Raw genomic sequence first — 19,354 nt, 5'->3', positions numbered from 1 at the left:
TCTGGTAGTCAGACCTGTTCATGATGACAACAGCACCTCCTTTATCAGCCTCTTTGATGATAATGTCAGGGTGGTTTCTGAGGCTGTGGATGGCATTGCGTTCTGCACGACTTAGGTTATGAGGCAAGCGATGTTGTTTTTCCACAATTTCTGCCTGTGCACGTCGGCGGAAGCATTCTATGTATAGGTCCAGACTGTCATTTCGACCCTCAGGAGGAGTCCATGTGGAGTTCTTCTTCCTGTGTTGTTGGTGGGAGGGTATCTGTGTGTCAGTGCGCTGTTCAGTGTTATCATGAAAGTATTCTTTGAGTCGGAGGCGGCGAAAGTAGGCTTCCAGATCACCACAGAACTGTATCATGTTCGTGGGGGTGCTGGGGCAAAAGGAGAGTCCCCGAGATAGGACAGACTCTTCTGCTGGGTTGAGTGTGTAGCTGGATAAATTGACGATATTGCTGGGTGAGTTAGGGGTACCCCTGTTGTGGCCCCATGTGGCAGGTAGGATTTTAGACAGCTTACGGTCCTTTTTCCTTTGTAGAGAGGTGAAGTGTGTAATGTAGATCTCCTGTCTTATTTTAGTAAAGTCCGTTTGTGTGGAGGGTTGGTTATTAGCTAAATGCAATTTCTTGACTCATGCAGCTTCTCCTTTGGGTGATCTGTGACCCACTCCGTGATTCCAGCTATCTGCAAAAATAGCCAATCATAGATCCTCTTTAGGCATCCCATGGAACCCCCCCCCCAATCTTTAACCAAAAGACCCCGGAAAATAACATGCGTCTTGAGAAATGTACCCAAACTGGTGCCAAGTACCACCCCTGGGGAAAACCACCAAGTGCCCCTCTACCCAAATAAACATCCAATTCTCGGAAAAATGAGGAAGGTACCGGGGGGGGGAAACTGACCCCGACCCTAATTTCTTAACTTGCGGTTTGGGGAGGGACTGTCCCCAACCCCAGTTTCTTAACTCATGACATATTGTTTGTACTTTGCTTGCAGTTTAATGAAATAAAAATCCGCCTGCGAGCGGCCCTCGGGGTGTCAGTCTTCAGACTGCAGCCCAGTGTACTGGTATGTATGTCAATAAACTGGCCTCAGGCTTGAGTCTTTAAACTAAAATCATTGCGTGGGTGTCTTTGACCACAACAGTGATAAATCGACCCCCGAGCACTCTCCCATCAACTCCCATACTCCAGCGCTGCAAGAGGTGCTGGCAGAGTCAACGGGGAAGCGGCAGCAGTCAACTCACTGCGGTGAAGATACCATGGTAAGTCAATCTAAGTACGGCAACTTCAGCTACATTATTCACGTAGCTGAAGTTGCGTAACTTAGATTGACCCCCTCCCTCCAGAGTAGACCAGGGCTCAGAGAGAAGAAACATTACCTGCCTAAGATGGTAGAGAGGACAGAGAGTTTATTTTATTTTGGGCTATGACTATAAGCAGAAGAGTAACACTTAAGGGCTGTTGCTACCGCCCAGCCTGGGGCTTGAACTCATAACCATGGGATTAAAAGCATCATGCTCTACTGACTGAACTAGACAGAGCTAAATCTATTCAGCTGTCTAGTCTCACTATACAATGAGCCCTGAGAGCATTTATTTGCAAGCTGAGGTTCCCTTTCTGACATTTGCCTTCTTTCCTGGTTTGTTATGTGTCCAGTGAGCAAACCGGAGCTGTTACAAGGCTGGTTAGATGCTGCTTTCTAGATCAGAGAGCTGGGGTTGATTTAGAATGCTGTCGCCATCACCTGGTCAGAGAAATCAGGGAGGGAGGATGGAATTTAGGATTCTCCCACCATGTGGAGGTGCTGTTGGACTCATCTAGTGGGGGAGAGTCAGAAAAACGTCTTAGCTCCCAGAGAGGGGGCAGACAAGCCAGTTCCCTGCACACCATACACACATTTTCACAGGGAATCAGGTCCCCCTTGGGAAAAACTCAAAAGAAGCCTGGCCCCAGGAGTGTCAGAGAAGGGAATCACTGTTTGCCTTAAGAGGTGGGTGAGGGAAACCTGCAGGTCCTCAGATCCTCCAGCTTCTGATGAAACCATTTGTGAAGAAGGTCTGGGGAAGCCGAGGAGAGGGAAAAGGGGCTTGCAGCTGTTGTGGAATCACCATGCTCCCAGCAGAAGGGTCCGGGGGGTTCAGCACTTTGGCTGCTTGCTGAGGATACACAACTCACAGGATGGCAAAGCTCAGAGCCCCGTTACTTGGAGTCAGAATGCGATCAGCTCACACCGAGGGTGAGCAACACCCCTCCCTTGGTCTCTATGCCAGAGCTCCTATCAACTCAGTGTCCTTCCTGGAAAAGCGTCCAGGTAGGCTGCTGAGAGGGTTGCGATGGGGTAAATGAAGGCACAGGAGGATTTTTCATAATGGGTTTTCTTTGTGTTGCTCTGTGATCGTGCTGGAGGAAGCATCATTTGGGTTTGTTTCAGTACCTTGGGTTGGGCTCACATTGTGACCCTGAGCACAGGGGTTCCTGCACTCTCTGCTCTCAGCCCCTCAGGGAATGGACAAAGGAGCAGCTTCAGAAATTGGATAGAAAGTAGCCTAAGAAAGTGTAGTATAAGTGAGAAGAAAAGCACTACTCTCACCTCCCTGGTGATCTAGTGGTTAGGATTTGGAACTTTCACTACCATGGCCTGGGTTCAATTCCCAGTCAGGGAAAAGGGATTTTACATCAAAAAACCTTCAATTATTCTTCACTTGTAATATAAACAAATCCATGTTTTTTTCCTGATTTCCCCATCTTCTACCTGATGTTGGGAAGGGCTTTGAAGACCATTAAAAAATCAAAGCTTCCCACTGACTAGTAGCAGAATGTGGGCATGTTTCCACTGTGCACCTCAAAGTCCAGGCTGCATGCCCTTTTACACAAATAGACGTGCAAATTATTTTCCCCCTTGCTAGCTTGTCTAACCAATATTATAATAACAATAATAGACTTTCAGGTTGACCCAAGATTAATATTTTTTTCCAATTTTCTTGCTGAAACAAAACCAAAAAATAATTTTGGGTCAACCAAAATATTTCAGCAAATAAAATATTCATCCAAAAACTTTCATCCCACTCTATATACCAGTTTTTGGAAGTAACCATCCTGGAGAAACTGAACATTAACCTCTTCCATTCCTGAGGTCTAGCTGCTGAAGTGTTCTAAGCATGGATGATGGGCCTTTCACCTGTTGGCCACTGATTACTACCTTGCTCAGGTATCTTCTGATGAAAGGCAATGTAGTATAGTGGCAGACCTACTTCTATCCCTCCGCCCAAATAGGGGTGTTTGTTTCACATTGCATGTAAAAATACAATACATGCATTTTGTTGGTATCTAAACCTGGGATCAAGATGAAACAGTGTGATTGTAAGTCAATGAGAAAATCTCTGCTGAGTTCTACAGAAGGAAGGTTTTCTCATCAGGATCTAGCACACGATAAAAGTTCTGAAGGTTCTTAGAGCTTCCAGATACATAGGCCAGAATTTTCAGAAGGTCTCACACTCACCTCTAGATCCAGATTTTCAGACAAAGTCAGCTCCCATTTAGGCACCAAAAATTTTGGCTAGGTTTTCAGAAAGGCTGAACACACTGAGGGCTGAGCTATTTTGAAAACGAAAGGTGGTATAAATTGTGGTGGCTGGTTGCTTGGCCATCTGGCCCACCATGCAGGAGTTTGAGGTTCAACATTACTTTCTCAGAATGCTAGCAACCATCTTTCATTCACTTAAAAAGTGAGCAGGGAGACTACATATAAAAATCAGCTGTGCTTTGGAAGGTCTCTAGAAGTTGAAAGAGATGTGCCATCTCCGCCTCCCTGAAGAGTTCATAAGAAGTTAAAGAAAACTAAGATTGATAAATCACTTGCCTAACAGTGTCAGACTGGCCAAGAGGTTTAATACCTGAAACTCATGACTCTATATTCTGGGCTCCATATGGAGATTGGTGTTCAAATTGTGCTCCTGACACAATGATTGTCTTCTACCTGAAGAAATAGTCTCATTTCAATCTCTCCTGTAACATTATAACACCAACTGCTTAGCATTTCTATGATAGAAGTTGGAGAGAATTCAAACATCTTTAAAAGTAGTGCATTCAGGGCATCTAGTTGGGTAAATTCCAAGCTCCTTATCCAGAAGAGACTTGGTATAAATAAAGGGGAGGCAGGCTTGGCTATTCAATATACAAGGGGAGGGGGAAGGGTGCAATACATTGAGTGTAGAATATGAGACTCATAATCCATGGTTTTGAGTCATAAATGGGTGCCCTACCTACTCTGATTGTCTGCTCTGAGAGTTATCTCCTTGCTTTTCATTTAAGGCCAGGGAGGGATAACCAAGTATTCTGGCAAAACTTTCTCCCCAGCCTGGTTAGTGAACTCTATGGTGAGAAACTTTCCATGTATTTGACTGCATTTCGGTTTCTTGCATTGTTGGAGGGGCCCGAGGCACTGGAAGGGAAATGTCCATGGAAAACTCAGACATTGCTGTTCTCCAAAAAAAGACAGGTATTAGTTAGACACTATTGCTTCTAGTATTCCTGTGGAATCTGAGTCTAGCTGAAGAAATCCTGTCTATTGTAGAGACAACCATTCTATTGTAAATGCAAAGGAAATGAGAGCTGTAGCTCAAGTCAGCGCCTTTTAAAAATATTTGCTGAGAAAAAAAGCCATTCTTTGCTTTTGTGATAAGGAAAAGGAGCCCTCTTTTCCTTTCAATTTCAAATGTGGAATTGAACCCAGTCCACGACTGTTAAAACACCAGAGCCCACCACTTAAAGCACCCAGTAGGGCTGTTTCTTTTTGACAGCTAGCTTTGGCTTTCTCAGGGCTGGTCTACACTGGGGGGGGGGGGGGGGTGGAATCGATCCAAGATAAGCAACTTCAGCTACGCAAATAGCGTAGCTGAAGTCGAAGTATCTTGGATCGAATTACCTGGGGTCCACATGGTGCGGGATCGACGGCCGCGGTTCCCCCATCGACTGCGCTACCACCGCTCGCTCTGGTGGAGTTCCGGAGCCGACGGTGAGCGTGTTCGGGGATCGATATATCGCGTCTTATCCTCCTCAGCTATCCCGGACTCTTTCCCAGAAATGATTTAATCAGATGCTGGAAGGACCTAAGGACCTGCAGGTTTCCCTCACCCACCTCTTAAGGCAAACAGATTCCCTTCTCTGACACTCCTGGGGCCACATTTTCTTTGAGGAGCTTCTCCCCAGGGGGTCTGATGTCTTGCAAAAATGTGTGGGTGGCTTGGGGGGGACCAACTTTTCTACCCCCTCTCTGGGAGCTGAGAAGCTTTTTCTGACTCTCCCCCACTATCTGAGTCAAACAGCATCTCCCCCTGGTGGAAGAATACTAAATTTTACCCTCCCGTGCTCGTTTCTCTGACCAGCTGGTAAATCAACCCCAGCTCTCGGGTCTAGAAACCAACATCTAACCAGCCTTGTAATAGCCCTTGTTTGCTAGCTGGAGAGCAAAAGAACGAAGACAGAAGGCAAATGTCAGAAAAGGAATCTTAGTGTGCAAAGAAGCATCCTTAGGGCTCCTTTTACACTGTGACTGTGCCTTTGAAGAGTTGCTGTAGACAGCCTGGCTAACTCAATTAGTAGAGCATAAGCCTCTTACTTTCAGGGCTGTGGGTTCAAGCCCCAGATGGGGTGCTTGATCTTACTGTCTTAAGTGTCCTTTTTTGCTTATATGGTGAGCCCAAAATGAAATGCACTCTCTTGCCTCTCAATGATCTTACGCAGGAAATGGCTCTTCCCATTAGTTTAGACAGAACAGGAAGAGAGAACAAACTGACATTTCCATCTATTCAAGGGACACCATCATAGGACCTAACCGCATCAGCCACACCATAAGGGGCTCATTCACCTGCACATCTACCAATGTGATATATGCCATCATGTGCCAGCAATGCCCCTCTGCCATGTACATTGGACAAACTGGACAGTGTCTACACAAAAGAATAAATAAACACAAATCAGACATCAAGAATTGTAACATTCAAAACCCAGTAGGAGAGCACTTCAATCTCCCTGGACACTCAATAACAGACTTAAAAGTGGCCATTTTTTAACAAAAAAAAAAAAAACACTTCCTAAACAGACTTTAACAAGAAACTGCAGAACTGGAATTAATTTGTAAACTGGACACCATCAAATTAGGCCTGAATAAAGACTGGGAGTGGTTGGTTCACTACAAAAAATAATTTTCCCTCTGTTGATATTCACACCTTCTTGTCAACTGTTGGAAATGGGATACATCCACTGTAATTGAATTGGCCTAGTTAGCACTGACCCCCCCACACACATTCGTTAAGGCAAGTCCCATCTTTTCATGTGCTGTGTATTTATACCTGCCTACTGTATTTTCCACTCCATGCATCTGATGAAGTAGGTTATAGCCCACGAAAGCTTATGCCCAAATAAATTTGTTAGTCTCTAAGGTGCCACAAGGACTCCTCATTGTTTTTTAAAATATCAAGGGTGCAGTAAGGAAATTAGTAGCTCAGAGCTTGTGGTAACATCATTTGAAGAAGAACAAGAGGTTGATGTTAAAAAGGGTTAAGGAAATAATGTTATTTCAAACAGGAAAAATGGTGTTATGTGTTGAAAGTCTGGCTTAGACATTTCTAAGTGCTATTTTCTGATTCCTCACACCCTGACCCTGCCTAGCCAGGAAAGGAGGGGAAATGTGATCATCAGTCAATAGATTTCTCTGACATGAAAAGGGGACATGAGGCTGTTTGTAGTTACCTCAAAATAAAAGTGAGAAAAAACTGCTGACTGGGAGCTAAATATGCAGGACAAAGGGTTGGGAGTCTTCTATGCTCAGATTTGTTAAGTAGCTGGTAATCTACCAAATGATGGTCTGTTCCTTCCATCAAAATGCAGGCTAACCCCCTCCTTTAGACGTTAAAGTTTCATAGACTCATAGACTTTAAGGTCAGAAGGGACCATTATGATCATCTAGTCTGACCTCCTGCACAACACAGGCCACAGAATCTCACCCACCCACTCCTGTAACAAACCCCTAACCTATGCCTGAGTTATTGAAGTCCTCAAATCGTGGTTTAAAGACCTCAAGGTGCAGAGAATCCTCCAGCAAGTGACCCGTGCCCCATGCTGCAGAGGAAGGCAAAAAACCTCCAGGGCCTCTGCCAATCTGCCCTGGAGGAAAATTCCTTCCCGACCCCAAATATGGTAATCAGCTAAACCCTGAGCATGTGGGCAAGACTCACCAGCCAGCACCCAGGAAAGAATTCTCTGTAGTAACTCAGATCCCACCCCATCTAACATCCCATCACAGACCATTGGGCATATTTATCTGCTAATAATCAAAGATCAATTAATTGACAAAATTAGGCTATCCCATCATACCATCCCCTCCATAAACTTATCAAGCTTAGTCTTGAAGCCAGATATGTCTTTTGCCCCCACTACTCCCCTTGGAAGGCTGTTCCAGAACTTCACTCCTCTAATGGTTAGAAACCTTCGTCTAATTTCAAGTCTAAACTTCCTAATGTCCAGTTTATATCATGAAAGGAAAAATAATGAGTAACAAATCATAGAATTTATGGATATATTTGAGAAAGGAAAGCAGATGGACTGAAAGAAGACAAAAGGGCTCAGAAGGGAGCAAAAACTTATTGGTCCTGCCTGGTTTCAAAAACCCGTGTCCTCTTGCAGGTGAGGCAAACATGACAACCACTGCACTACAGAAACATAATACCCTTGTGCCCATTTGATACAGTTTTCTTAGTAGCCAGTGCATCAGCTCAATCAGTTTTCCTTTGAAGAACGGGAAAACAAAGTGCACCCTTCTTTTTTAACTCAATAATCAGAAATGCTGCAAGAGCTCTTCCAATCTGCCCATCTCACAAGGAGACAAAACACAGCCAAATCTCCCAACCAACAAGCTCACATCTGCTCCCCTTTTCCATGGACATTTCCCTGACCACTCCCAGGGACACATTCAACAAGACAGGAAATCCAAATGCAGTAAAGTCAAGGGAAAGTTTTTCACCACAGGTTTCACTGACCAGGAAGGGTCATTTCAGACAGAAAAGTTTGGTCATTTAATGCCAGAATACTAGGCTATAATGTCCTTCCCTCACCTTATGTGGAAAGCAAGGAGATAGGTGTGAGAACAACCACTTCTAACCAAAGAAACAGGGAACCCAACACAGAGTTTTTTGAACCCAAAAGCAGGAGGCAAAGGCTTTTCAAAGGCAACCTACCCCAAGGCCTGGTCCACACTAACCCCCCACTTCGAACTAAGATACGCAACTTCAGCTACGTGAATAACGTAGCTGAAGTCGAAGTACCTTAGTTCGAACTTACCGCAGGTCCAGACGCGGCAGGCAGGCTCCCCCGTCGACTCCGCGTACTCCTCTCGCGGAGCAGGAGTACCAGCATCGACGGCGAGCACTTCCGGGATCGATCTGGGATCGATTTATCGCGTCTAGACAAGACACGATAAATCGAACCCAGAAGATCGATTGCTTACCACCGGACCCGGAGGTAAGTATAGACGTACCCCAAGAATGTCAGAGAAGGGAATGACTGTTTGCCTTAGGAAGTGTGCGAGGGAAACCTGCAGGTACTTAGGTCACTCCAGTCCAGCTTCTGACAAAAGCTTTTGTTGGAAAGGGCCTGGGATAGCCGAGGAGAACAAGGAGAGGAAATAAGGTGGCTGGTGAGAAGGGGGGTACAGCACTTTAGCTGCTTCCTAAGCGCACAGAGCTGATAAACCAGGAGCAGCACTAGAGGGCAAGTAAAGCTAAAGGGCCTGTCATTGTGAAATATACCCGCTCAAATGAGGTGGGTTCAAAACCCCTGGCTTGGGTTTTAGGACAGAATTGCTTTCTGCTCAGTGGGCTCTCCCGTAAGCACCACTAGGTAGGCAAAAGAAGTGGAGAGGGTTGCACTGTGATAAATGAAGGCACAGGACTTCAGACTTTTCCTCAACTCCAGGCTTGTGATTTCATTATTTCCAATGCTTCTCTGCAAAGAACGCTTTTCTTTGATAAGAAAACTGCTTGGATTGCCAATGGAGGTGTCTTCTGTTTCTCAGAAAGATATAGGAAAATGTGATGAGATGAGACCAAAGACACCAAGTAAGGCAACACTGGGAGCTGAAGCCAGGATATCCTGTTTACTAGGAAGGTGCTGTAGCCATCTAAGCCGTGGTACCTGCAACTGCTCCATCTGAGGGTCGTAGACAACAGCTGAAAATTCCAAAGTGCAGAAATTCCCCATTTCCCTGAAGACCAGCAGACCTTGAGCTGTCTGGCTGTCTGTGTAAAGAAAGCCACAGCTGAACTGACAGAGAGTTTCTAAGAGTCACTTCTTCCATCAGCCACTGTGACAATATAGTGGTTAGAAGTCTGCATTTCAGTTGCAGCAACCTTGGCTCAACTCTGAGTCACGGCAACCTTTCCATCAGCTCCAGACTTCTCATTTGCCACTTTCCAAGACTTCGCTGCCCGGAGGGCTCTCTCTGTCTTAAACAAGCGCTTACAAGGATTGGCCAGGAACTTCTTTTCTGTTTACAAGAAAGGGATACAAAATAGGGAGCCCACAGACAAGTTTCGTTCAGCAAGGAAAAACTGGCAGGCCAAGAGAGGATCTCTCCATTACTAGGAAGGCTCTTCAGCCAGCTCTTCCAAAAGGCCAGTCTCTAGAGGCTTTTGTGACATGATGTACCTCAAAATAGCCCCCTGTAGCCCACATATTCATAGTAACTTCATGTGAAAGTTACTAGTGACCCCCCTTAATCCGAGCAGTCGTTATGTCAGCCAGCAGCCATTAGGGGGAAGCAGACACCTTAAGGACACATAATGAAAGGTTTCAGAGTAGCAGCCGTGTTAGTCTGTATCCACAAAAAGAAGAACAGGAGGACTTGTGGCACCTTAGAGACTAACAAATTTATTAGAGCATAAGCTTTCGTGGACTACAGCCCACTTCTTCGGATGCATATAGAATGGAACATATATTGAGGAGATATATATACACACATACAGAGAGCATAAACAGGTGGGAGTTGTCTTACCACCTCTGAGAGGCCAATTAATTAAGAGAAAAAAAACTTTTGAAGTGATAATCAAGCTAGCCCAGTACAGACAGACAGTTAGATAACAAGTGTGAGAATACTTACAAGGGGAGATAGATTCAATGTTTGTAATGGCTCAGCCATTCCCAGTCCTTATTCAAACCGGAGTTGATTGTGTCTAGTTTGCATATCAATTCTAGCTCAGCAGTTTCTCGTTGGAGTCTGTTTTTGAAGTTTTTCTGTTGTAATATAGCCACCCGCAGGTCTGTCACTGAATGACCAGACAGGTTAAAGTGTTCTCCCACTGGTTTTTGAGTATCAGGAATCAAAATACTCAAAAACCAGTGGGAGAACACTTTAACCTGTCTGGTCATTCAGTGACAGACCTGCGGGTGGCTATATTACAACAGAAAAACTTCAAAAACAGACTCCAACGAGAAACTGCTGAGCTAGAATTGATATGCAAACTAGACACAATCAACTCCGGTTTGAATAAGGACTGGGAATGGCTGAGCCATTACAAACATTGAATCTATCTCCCCTTGTAAGTATTCTCACACTTGTTATCTAACTGTCTGTCTGTACTGGGCTAGCTTGATTATCACTTCAAAAGTTTTTTTTCTCTTAATTAATTGGCCTCTCAGAGGTGGTAAGACAACTCCCACCTGTTTATGCTCTCTGTATGTGTGTATATATATCTCCTCAATATATGTTCCATTCTATATGCATCCGAAGAAGTGGGCTGTAGTCCACGAAAGCTTATGCTCTAATAAATTTGTTAGTCTCTAAGGTGCCACAAGTCCTCCTGTTCTTCTTCTTAAGGACACAGTAGACTGAACTTTTCAACTGTTTTCCCTTCAAGGCCTTAAGGTAGTTGGAGCTGGTCCCAAGCTAGTTTTCACTGACCAGATAGCAAAAGCACGGGTCTGACCACCACCAATCAAGTGTTAACACTGCAAGGACCTTGGTCTGAATGTGTATAAAGGATCTGTAAAATGTGTGTAAGACAGAGTTTTTGTACTAGGGTGCAAAGCTCTCCTTTCTTCTGCAGAATAAAGCAACTCTTCCTTATCCCTGTCTGGCTGTTATTGGCTCTCAGCTAGGTGGACCCGATATTTCGGTAACAGTTTCTGGTGACTCTGCCGGGACTCTCCTAGCTTGGACATTGGACTCCGGATGGCTGCGGCGAACTGGGAACGGCACCAACGGCGTGTTTCGCCCCTTTTCTCTGCTTCACCGCGGCCCCTGGGTTCGTGTTCCGATAGGGTGAGTCCTAATAGGATAAGGAGACACTATCTGGTTCTGGTCTGGTTAACCGGTTAATGAATTTCTGTCTTATACATTTGGGCGTTAGGTGTGTGGACGGAACTGAGCCTCTCATTCGTAATTCCTCAGAGTGGAAGCCATCGCGTGCGATGAAGCTCTGAGGTTGAATTGGGATCCTTCTGTCTCGTCCCCTGTAGTGGTCAGTATTAGTAGAAATTCCTGTAATAGGATCCTATTAGGCCATAATTCCCTCTGTTCTCTGTGTAATTCTTGGTTAGAGTGTCAGCAGGCAGATGGGTGGGTCTCTGGTAAAACCCTCAAAGGCTAGTCCTTTGGATTATATGTTAAACAAATGGCCCTTACCCGGTGTTCAAAAAGGGATGTCAAGGAAGCGTTTTTTACAACTTTGCACCCAGGATTGGCCAGCCCTGGGGACTGCATGGCCCAAGTATGGCTCCTTTGATATTCCTACCCATTTAACCCCCTTACGCCTGACATTGGAAAACCAAGCGCCGGGGCAAATGGACTATTGGTTTTTGTGGGACGATGAGGCTCATCGTCGCATGAAGAAGGTACAGATTCAGGCCCCTCTATTCCCTAAAGCTTCTGCCCCTCATGAGGCTGATTATTTGGAGGATATCCCCCCCATGTATTGCTCTAGACCACGCCCACCCTCGGCGGCAGCATTACCAATTGCGGTGGACCCGGTACCCTCCTCAACGGAGCCCAGGACAGCAGGCCTACCAAGACAGATATTACCAACAAAGATTGAGGACACCACAATGCAGGCAAGCGAATCAGCTAGTGGAGCCACCAGCAGTGGGTACACTACCTTCCTGTCTGTTTCCAGCCTTAGTCCGTCCCATACAAGGAAGGGGGCACTCTATGGGGACGAGGTAATTAATATCCAAGCACCCCTCTGGACCATCCCAGTCCCTACAACGGATGGGAATGTTGTAGACCGTTATGTTCATGTCCCCTTTACCACTGCTGACCTTATGAACTGGCAAAACACTACGCCTCGCCTTAGGGACGACCCGGACGTCGTTCACAGGTGATTCCGTGCCATTTTCCAGTCTCATAATCCTGATTGGCAAGACGTGGGCCAACTTTTAGATTGTTTATTGCGCACGGAAGAGAAAGAGTGGGTACTAAGGGGGGCCTGGGAGGCTGCAGAGGCCGCCAATGACGGTGGCAATTTTATAAGGCTCGCCAATCTGCCCCATTGGAACCCGAATGATTTGACCCAACAAGCAGATCTGAAGAAATTCCTAGACTATATTTTGACAGGCATAAAACAAGCGGGAGAAAGAACTTTAGATTGGACAAAGGTTCATAATACTGTACAAGGGAAAGAAGAACACCCTTCTGACTTTTATGAGAGACTTTGTAAAGCATTTTGTATCCATACTAATATAGATCCCAAGGCCATGGACACACAGTCCATGGTCATCCCCATTTTTATTTTCCAGTCAGCCCCGGACATCAAGAAGCAGTTGCAGCAGCTCGAGGGCGATGAAGGAAAATCCCTGGAGGAACTGGTAAGCGTGGCCACCCGGTATATCATACAAGGGAAAAAGTTCAAGAGACCAAACAGGTGAGGATGCTAGCAGCCCTTGTAAACACTGGAAATGAAAAACAGGGAGGGTGGCAGGGACCCCGCAAATGGCAACCAAAATCGGATTATGGGGGGAACCCCGAGACATGTCAATGACATATGTAACTACTGTAAGCAGCTTGGCCACTGGAAGAGAGAGTGTCCGAACCGACCTACCGGACGACAACCCCGTCGCCCAGACCGACCTCAACAACAGATGGCTGTAACAAGAACAGACGCTGTTGATAATGAGGAATGACGGCAACCAGGGGGTCCTCTTGTCACCTATTCAAATGATTTTACCACTTATGTTTGTTCCTCCACAGACCCCCAGGTTTGCCTAACATTGGGAGGAACCGCCTATTCTTGTCTTTTGGATTCAGGTGCTGCACTTTCTACTGTTACTGCCAAGCTGGAGAGAGGAAGCCTTACAGATAAGAGCATTCCGATAATGGGTATAAGCGGGAAGCCATTTGACTGTTCTGTATTACAGGAGGCTGCTGTAGAAATCTCTGGTGTCTCCGCCTCCCATGCCTTTCTGCTAGCCCCGGATTCCGCAGTTAACCTCTTAGGCAGAGATCTGTTGTGTAAACTACGTGCTCAGATTTTCTTTTCAGATGACAAAATCATTCTTCGGTTGCCTCAAACCCAACTTCCCCAGCTGTGTGCTGTTCTAATGGAAGTTTCAAAGGACCCGATCCTGCCTGCGGACTCAATCTTACCCGAGCGACTCAGACAGGAGGTAAACATCTCCCTGTGGGGCACTTCAAGGGCAGACTTGGGGACTCTCCAGACAGAGCCAGTGCGTATAACCCTGAAGCCAGGCATTGAAATTCCTTGGATTCGTCAGTATTCCATCCCCCAAGAAGCTCTGCTTGACCTCCGGAGTCTTATCACCACATTCCTGCGGTTGGGAGTGCTGGTTCACACCAAGTCTCTTTTCAATACTCCCATTCTGCCAGTCAAAAAAACCTGACATGGACTCAGAGGGAAAACCGGTATACCGATTTGTCCAGGACTTACGTGCAGTAAATAAGGTTGTTCAAGCTAGACACAATGTGGTACCAAACCGTCACACAATCCTGACTGCCATTCCAGCAGGTACTGCTTGTTATTCAGTAATAGACTTGTGTAATGCTTTTTTTAGTATTCCTCTAGATAAGGACAGCTGGGACTCAATTTCAGTCCCTACCCGCTGATGTTCCTGCCCACCGGATCGCTTCAGGAGACTGGGTCTATGTGAAAGAGTGGAAACACGAGCCTCTCCAACCCCGGTAGGCGGGCCCTTTCCAAGTCCTTCTTACTTCTCACACTGCTATTCGAGTGAAAGAGCAAGACACTTGGATACACCACACCCGAGTCAAGCTAGCCCCTAGGACGGGGCCAGAAGCAGACGACTTCGGACCTCGAGGGAGCACCGCCAGCTCTTCCCACCGCGACCCGGAAGAGCCAGAAGCAGACGATACCTGGAAAACTGAACCTCTTGAGGGACTAAAGCTTCTGTTCCGGCGAACAAAATCCTAAGACTTTATAACTATGGGTTCTCAGACAGTTTTGCAGTGGCTATTGCTTTTGGGTTTGCCCCTTCCAGCCAGATCCTAACCCACACCCAGCCACTAAATCTCTTCAGCAAATAGCCACGTTAGGACACTTATCTGATTGTTGGCTGTGTCACAAAACCCGCTCTGAGGAAGGAATAGGATTGTGGGCTGTACCTGCAAAACTTTCTGAAGTACTCTCCTTACAGGTAGAACGGAAAACTGAATGGGCATGGATTGGGGAATATCAATATGACAAATATGGGAGAAGGTCTGAAGTTTGGCATTATTACTGGGTAGCTAAGGGGGTCCCTCTTTTTGAAGTTCTTGGGATCGGGTATAACATGTCCCTTTGTTTGGAAAATGCTGAAGGAAGTGGGAGGAAAGTGGGCTACCTTCCCCTGGAGGCCTGTGATCAAACCCTTTGGTTTGAGGTCAGAAATGGAACCTTCTACCCTTTAAATACCCCTGAGAATGCTCCAAAACCCCATTGTCTCCTGCACATGGCCATTACTGTGAGACCAACAGGCATTTGTTATCAAGGGCAGTGGTTTCACTTATTCCTCCCATTAGGCCCCATAAATAAGACACATATGTATTATATGGATATTTACTCTGGCATTCTGTTGCCCCACACATCCCTTGAAAGGATGTCTGGATGCCCGGAGTCCATGGGATCACTTGCAAGTTTTACAGCTAACATATTTGGGGTTACGTATTGTGGGGCCATTTTAAACAATACCCATGCCCTAGGAGACTTAAATGTTTCCCATTGGAGGTGCCAGGACCGGCTAGTGAGTAACTCCGGGCGCTGGGATAGATGGGTGACCTGGTGCCATTGAGTTGCGGGTAATACCCTTACCCTCTATTTAGAGACCCCTGGCTTGTATTTTATCTGTGGCCACAATGTCTACAAAGCTCTCCCTTTAGGTTGGCAAGGTCGGTGCGGTGTGGCCTGGGTGTTACCAGATGTCCAAGTGAACGACACATTGGATGCCAGCCAGATCCTCAACCTGGCAGCTATGCCCATAAGTTTTTCACCTCCTCCCTTTATAGGGACTCGAGCGAAACGTGCCAACAATCCCCTAGTAGTCAGGCAAACGGGGTTTCACTCCTTTGTTTGTGCGCTCATTCCTGGGTTGGGGGTAGCCGAGCTAGAAAAAGCAGTAGTAAATATTTCTGCAGAACTAGAAAAAATAGCCAATGCATCAATAGACGCTTTCCAAAAGTTGAAACAGGAGATTGATGAGGTGGCAGAAATAGCTTTGCAAAATAGACGTGTGTTAGATGCTATGAATGCTGAATTAGGAGGGGCTTGTGCTCGCATCGGGGAAAAATGTTGTTTCTATGTTAATCATTCTGGCTTAGTTGAGCAGGATTTACAAGCCATTAAGAATGCTGCTGTTTTTTTCCATGCTGTATCTCTTGATCACACCTTTAGTTTTGAGGACCTCCTTCCAGACCTTGGGTCATGGTTTACGGGGCTCTTTCAAACAATTGTTAAATGGATTTTTTTCTCTCTTTTCTTTCAATGTGTTATTTGGATAATGATACAATGTGCCAAATCCCTGTGTAATACTATGATCAAAAACTCTGCTGTCCATAAGAAAACCCAGTATCTGTCCCTCCAGCTTGATCGCAAATTGGGTAACGGGCCTGACAATTTTTGAATTTGTCATGCCCGAAGGGGGGAGTGTGAAAGTTACTAGTGACCCCCCTTAATCCGAGCAGTCGTTATGTCAGCCAGCGGCCATTAGGGGGAAGCAGACACCTTAAAGACACAGTAGGCTGAACTTTTCAACTGTTTTCCCTTCAAGGCCTTAAGGTAGTTGGAGCTGGTCCCAAGCTAGTTTTCACTGACCAGATAGCAAAAGCATGGGTCTGACCCACCACCAATCAAGTGTTAACACTGCAAGGACCTTGGTCTGAATGTGTATAAAGGATCTGTAAAATGTGTGTAAGACAGAGTTTTTGTACTAAGGTGCAAAGCTCTCCTTTCTTCTGCAGAATAAAGCAACTCTTCCTTATCCCTGTCTGGCTGTTATTGGCTCTCAACTAGGTGGACCCGATATTTCGGTAACAATTCATATATGGTTGTGATATTTCATACAAAGCATTCCTGTATGTTATCATATGAAAAGTCATGATCTGCTGAAATCCATCATTCTGTCCAAATATGTACAGCATGAGGGTGTATGAAGTTATGCATTTTGCTGTATGGTTGTTACTGCAATATGCTATAAGTTTGCTAGTGACACACAAAGGACCCCTGCTCAGGAGGGTGTTCAACCTTCAGAACTAACATGCTGTGAGAAAGTGGAAATGTTGATAGCTCAAATAATTCAGTTTCTTCTGTGTCTTGTGTCTATCTGCTTTGTGTGTGTGATCGGTGGGTTTTTTTTTTTTTTTTTTTTTGCTTGTGGAAGGTTATAAAAAAAAATGGAGATATACCTATCTCATAGAAGTGGAAGGGACCCTGGTAGGTCATTGGCATGGTCTACACTACGACTTTAATTTGGATTTAGCAGCCTTAAATCGAATTAACCCTGCACCCGTCCACACAACGAAGCCATTTAATTCAAAATAAAGGGCTCTTTAAATCGATTTCTGTACTCCACCCCGACGAGCAGAGTAGCGCCAAAATCGATTTTATCATTTCGAATTAGGGTTAGTGTGGCTGCAATTCGATGGTATTGGCCTCCGGGAGCTATCCCACAGTGCACCATTGTGACCACTCTGGACGGCAATCTGAACTCGGATGCACTGGCCAGGTAGACAGGAAAAGCCCCGCGAACATTTGAATTTCATTTCCTGTTTGCCCAGCGTGGAGAGCACAGGTGACCACAGATAGCTCATCAGCACAGGTAACCATGCAGGCTGATAATCGAAAAAGAGCACCAGCATGGACCGTACGGGAGGTACTGGATCTGATCACTATATGGGGAGAGGATTCAGTGCTAGCAGAACTTGGTTCAAAAAGACGAAATGCAAAAACTTTTGAAAAAATCTCCAAGGGCACGATGGAGAGAGGCAACAATAGGGACTCAGATCAGTGCCGCGTGAAAGTCAAGGAGCTCATACAAGCCTATCAAAAAACAAAGGAGGCAAATGGTCGCTCCGGGTCAGAGCCGCGGACATGCTGCTTCTACGACGAGCTGCATGCAGTTCTAGGGGGGGCCGCCACCACTACCCCACCTCTGACCGTGGATTCCGAGGCGGGGATAATCTCATCAGCTACACCTGAGGATTCTGCGGATGGGGAAGAGGAGGAGGAGGAGGATGAGCTTGCAGAGAGCACCCAGCACTCCGTTCTCCCCAACAGCCAGGATCTTTTTCTCAGCCTGACTGAAGTACCCTCCCAACCCAGTATCCAAGACCACGACCCCATGGAAGGGACCTCAGGTGAGTTTACCTTTTAAAATATAAAACTTGTTTTAAAAGCAAGGGTTTTTAATGATTACTTTGCCCTGAGGACTTGGGATGCATTCGCAGCCAGTACAGCTACTGGAAAAGTCTGTTAACATGTCTGGGGATGGAGCGGAAATCCTCCAGGGACATCTCCATGAAGCTCTCTTGGAGGTACTCCCAAAGCCTTGCCACAAGGTTTGTGAGCAGTGCAGCCTTATTCCGTCCTCCATGGTAGGACACTTGACCGCGCCATGCTTGCAGCAAGTAATCTGGTATCATTGCATGACAAAGCCTGGCAGCGTATGGTCCTGGTGTTTGCTGGCATTCAAGCAACATCTGTTCTTTATCTTGCTGTGTAATCCTCGGGAGAGTGATATCGCTCATGGTAACCTGGTTGAAATACGGGAATTTAATTAAGGGGACAGAGGTGGCAGTTCCTACTGGGCTGTTTGCTTGTGGCTGAAATGAAATCCTTCCCTGCAGTTAGCCTAGCGGGGGGGGGGGGGGGGGAGGATTGGCCCAGAGCTTTTCGCGTTTGTCTAGCAGGGATCTTCCCTGATACCAGCCACACGGTGGGGAGAGGGGTAAAGCGATCATGCCAGAGAATTCATGGCGGGGTGGGGGGTGTTAGTTTGGTCCCTGCAGGGATCTTCCCTGATACCAGCCACACGGCGGGGGGAGGGATAAAGCGATCATCCAGAGAATTGGATGGGGGTGTGTGTGGTTAGTTTGTTTTCTGCTGCTGAATGTTAACAGGAAAACCGCAGCACTCAACGGGCTTTGCTTGGTATGTGGGAAAGGAGGGCGCAGAAGCCAAAAGACAATGGCTTACCATGGCCGCATGCAAGCCGAATTCTGTTGCCCGGACCTGCGTCTGTGATCTCTAGCAGCAAAGCCACAGGCACTCAATGTTAAGAGGCAAAATGCGACCTTGCACAGAAATCACGTGCTATGTAAAGTGTTGGTCACCGTGAAAGAGTATAAGCATTGTTCTGCAAAATGTATCTTTTTAAAAAATTCTCTCCTTTTTTCCCTCCCTCCAGCAGCTGCAAATTCTTCAAGCCTCCCTCCTCCGTCCCGAAGGCTATCACAGATAAGGCGTCGGAAAAAGAAGACGCAAGACAAGATGTTTGCAGAAATAATGGAATCCACCCGCAGTGACAGAGCTCATCTGAATGAGTGGAAGGACATGGTTTCAAAGTATAGGAAAGAAGCCAGTGAACGTTAGGACAGGAGGGACCAACATGAGGACATGAGGGACCAACGTGAGGACAGGAGGGACCAACGTGAGGACAGGAGGGACGCTCGAGATGAGAGGTGGTGGCAGGAAGATCAGAGGAGGCAGGATGCAACGCTGGGGCTGCTGCATGAGCAAACAGACATGCTCTGGCATCTGGTGGAGCTTCAGGAACGGCAGCAGGATAACAGAGTGCCGCTACAGCCCCTGTATAACCCCCCTTCCCATGTTCCATAGCCTCCTCACCCAGACGTGTAAGAA

At 46.3% G+C, this 19,354-nt stretch overlaps 2 protein-coding genes and 1 non-coding gene across 11 annotated transcripts in view; 2 read left to right on the top strand and 1 right to left on the bottom strand.

Moving 5' to 3' along the window:
- The window catches only part of LOC101936867 (zinc finger protein 239-like), a 309,680-nt gene that overhangs the window by 162,327 nt on the left and 127,999 nt on the right, over positions 1 to 19,354 (top strand). The gene's annotated exons all lie outside the window — the stretch shown is intronic.
- LOC101938259 (zinc finger protein 501-like) overlaps positions 1 to 19,354 on the bottom strand; it is a 95,001-nt gene that overhangs the window by 39,723 nt on the left and 35,924 nt on the right. Inside the window, exon 6 of one of the 4 annotated variants that reach the window (XM_065569974.1) lies at positions 549 to 681. The exons of 2 other annotated variants lie outside the window; for them this stretch is intronic. In XM_065569974.1, the coding sequence (XP_065426046.1) occupies positions 629 to 681 (53 nt within the window). In that variant the 3' untranslated portion in view covers positions 549 to 628. Of the gene's footprint in view, positions 1 to 548; positions 682 to 12,536; positions 18,247 to 19,354 lie in introns of those variants that run through there. One more of the 4 variants, XM_065569975.1, reaches the window with a different exon arrangement.
- On the top strand, positions 2,591 to 2,662 carry TRNAE-UUC (transfer RNA glutamic acid (anticodon UUC)). The gene has a single exon. It is a non-coding gene; the product is annotated as a tRNA-Glu (tRNA).

This window comes from Chrysemys picta, chromosome 16 (genome assembly GCF_011386835.1).
Source record: "Chrysemys picta bellii isolate R12L10 chromosome 16, ASM1138683v2, whole genome shotgun sequence".
NCBI lineage: Eukaryota > Metazoa > Chordata > Testudines > Emydidae > Chrysemys > Chrysemys picta.
Note: the sequence above shows the minus strand (reverse complement) of the source record. Positions and strands in the feature narration are given on the sequence as shown.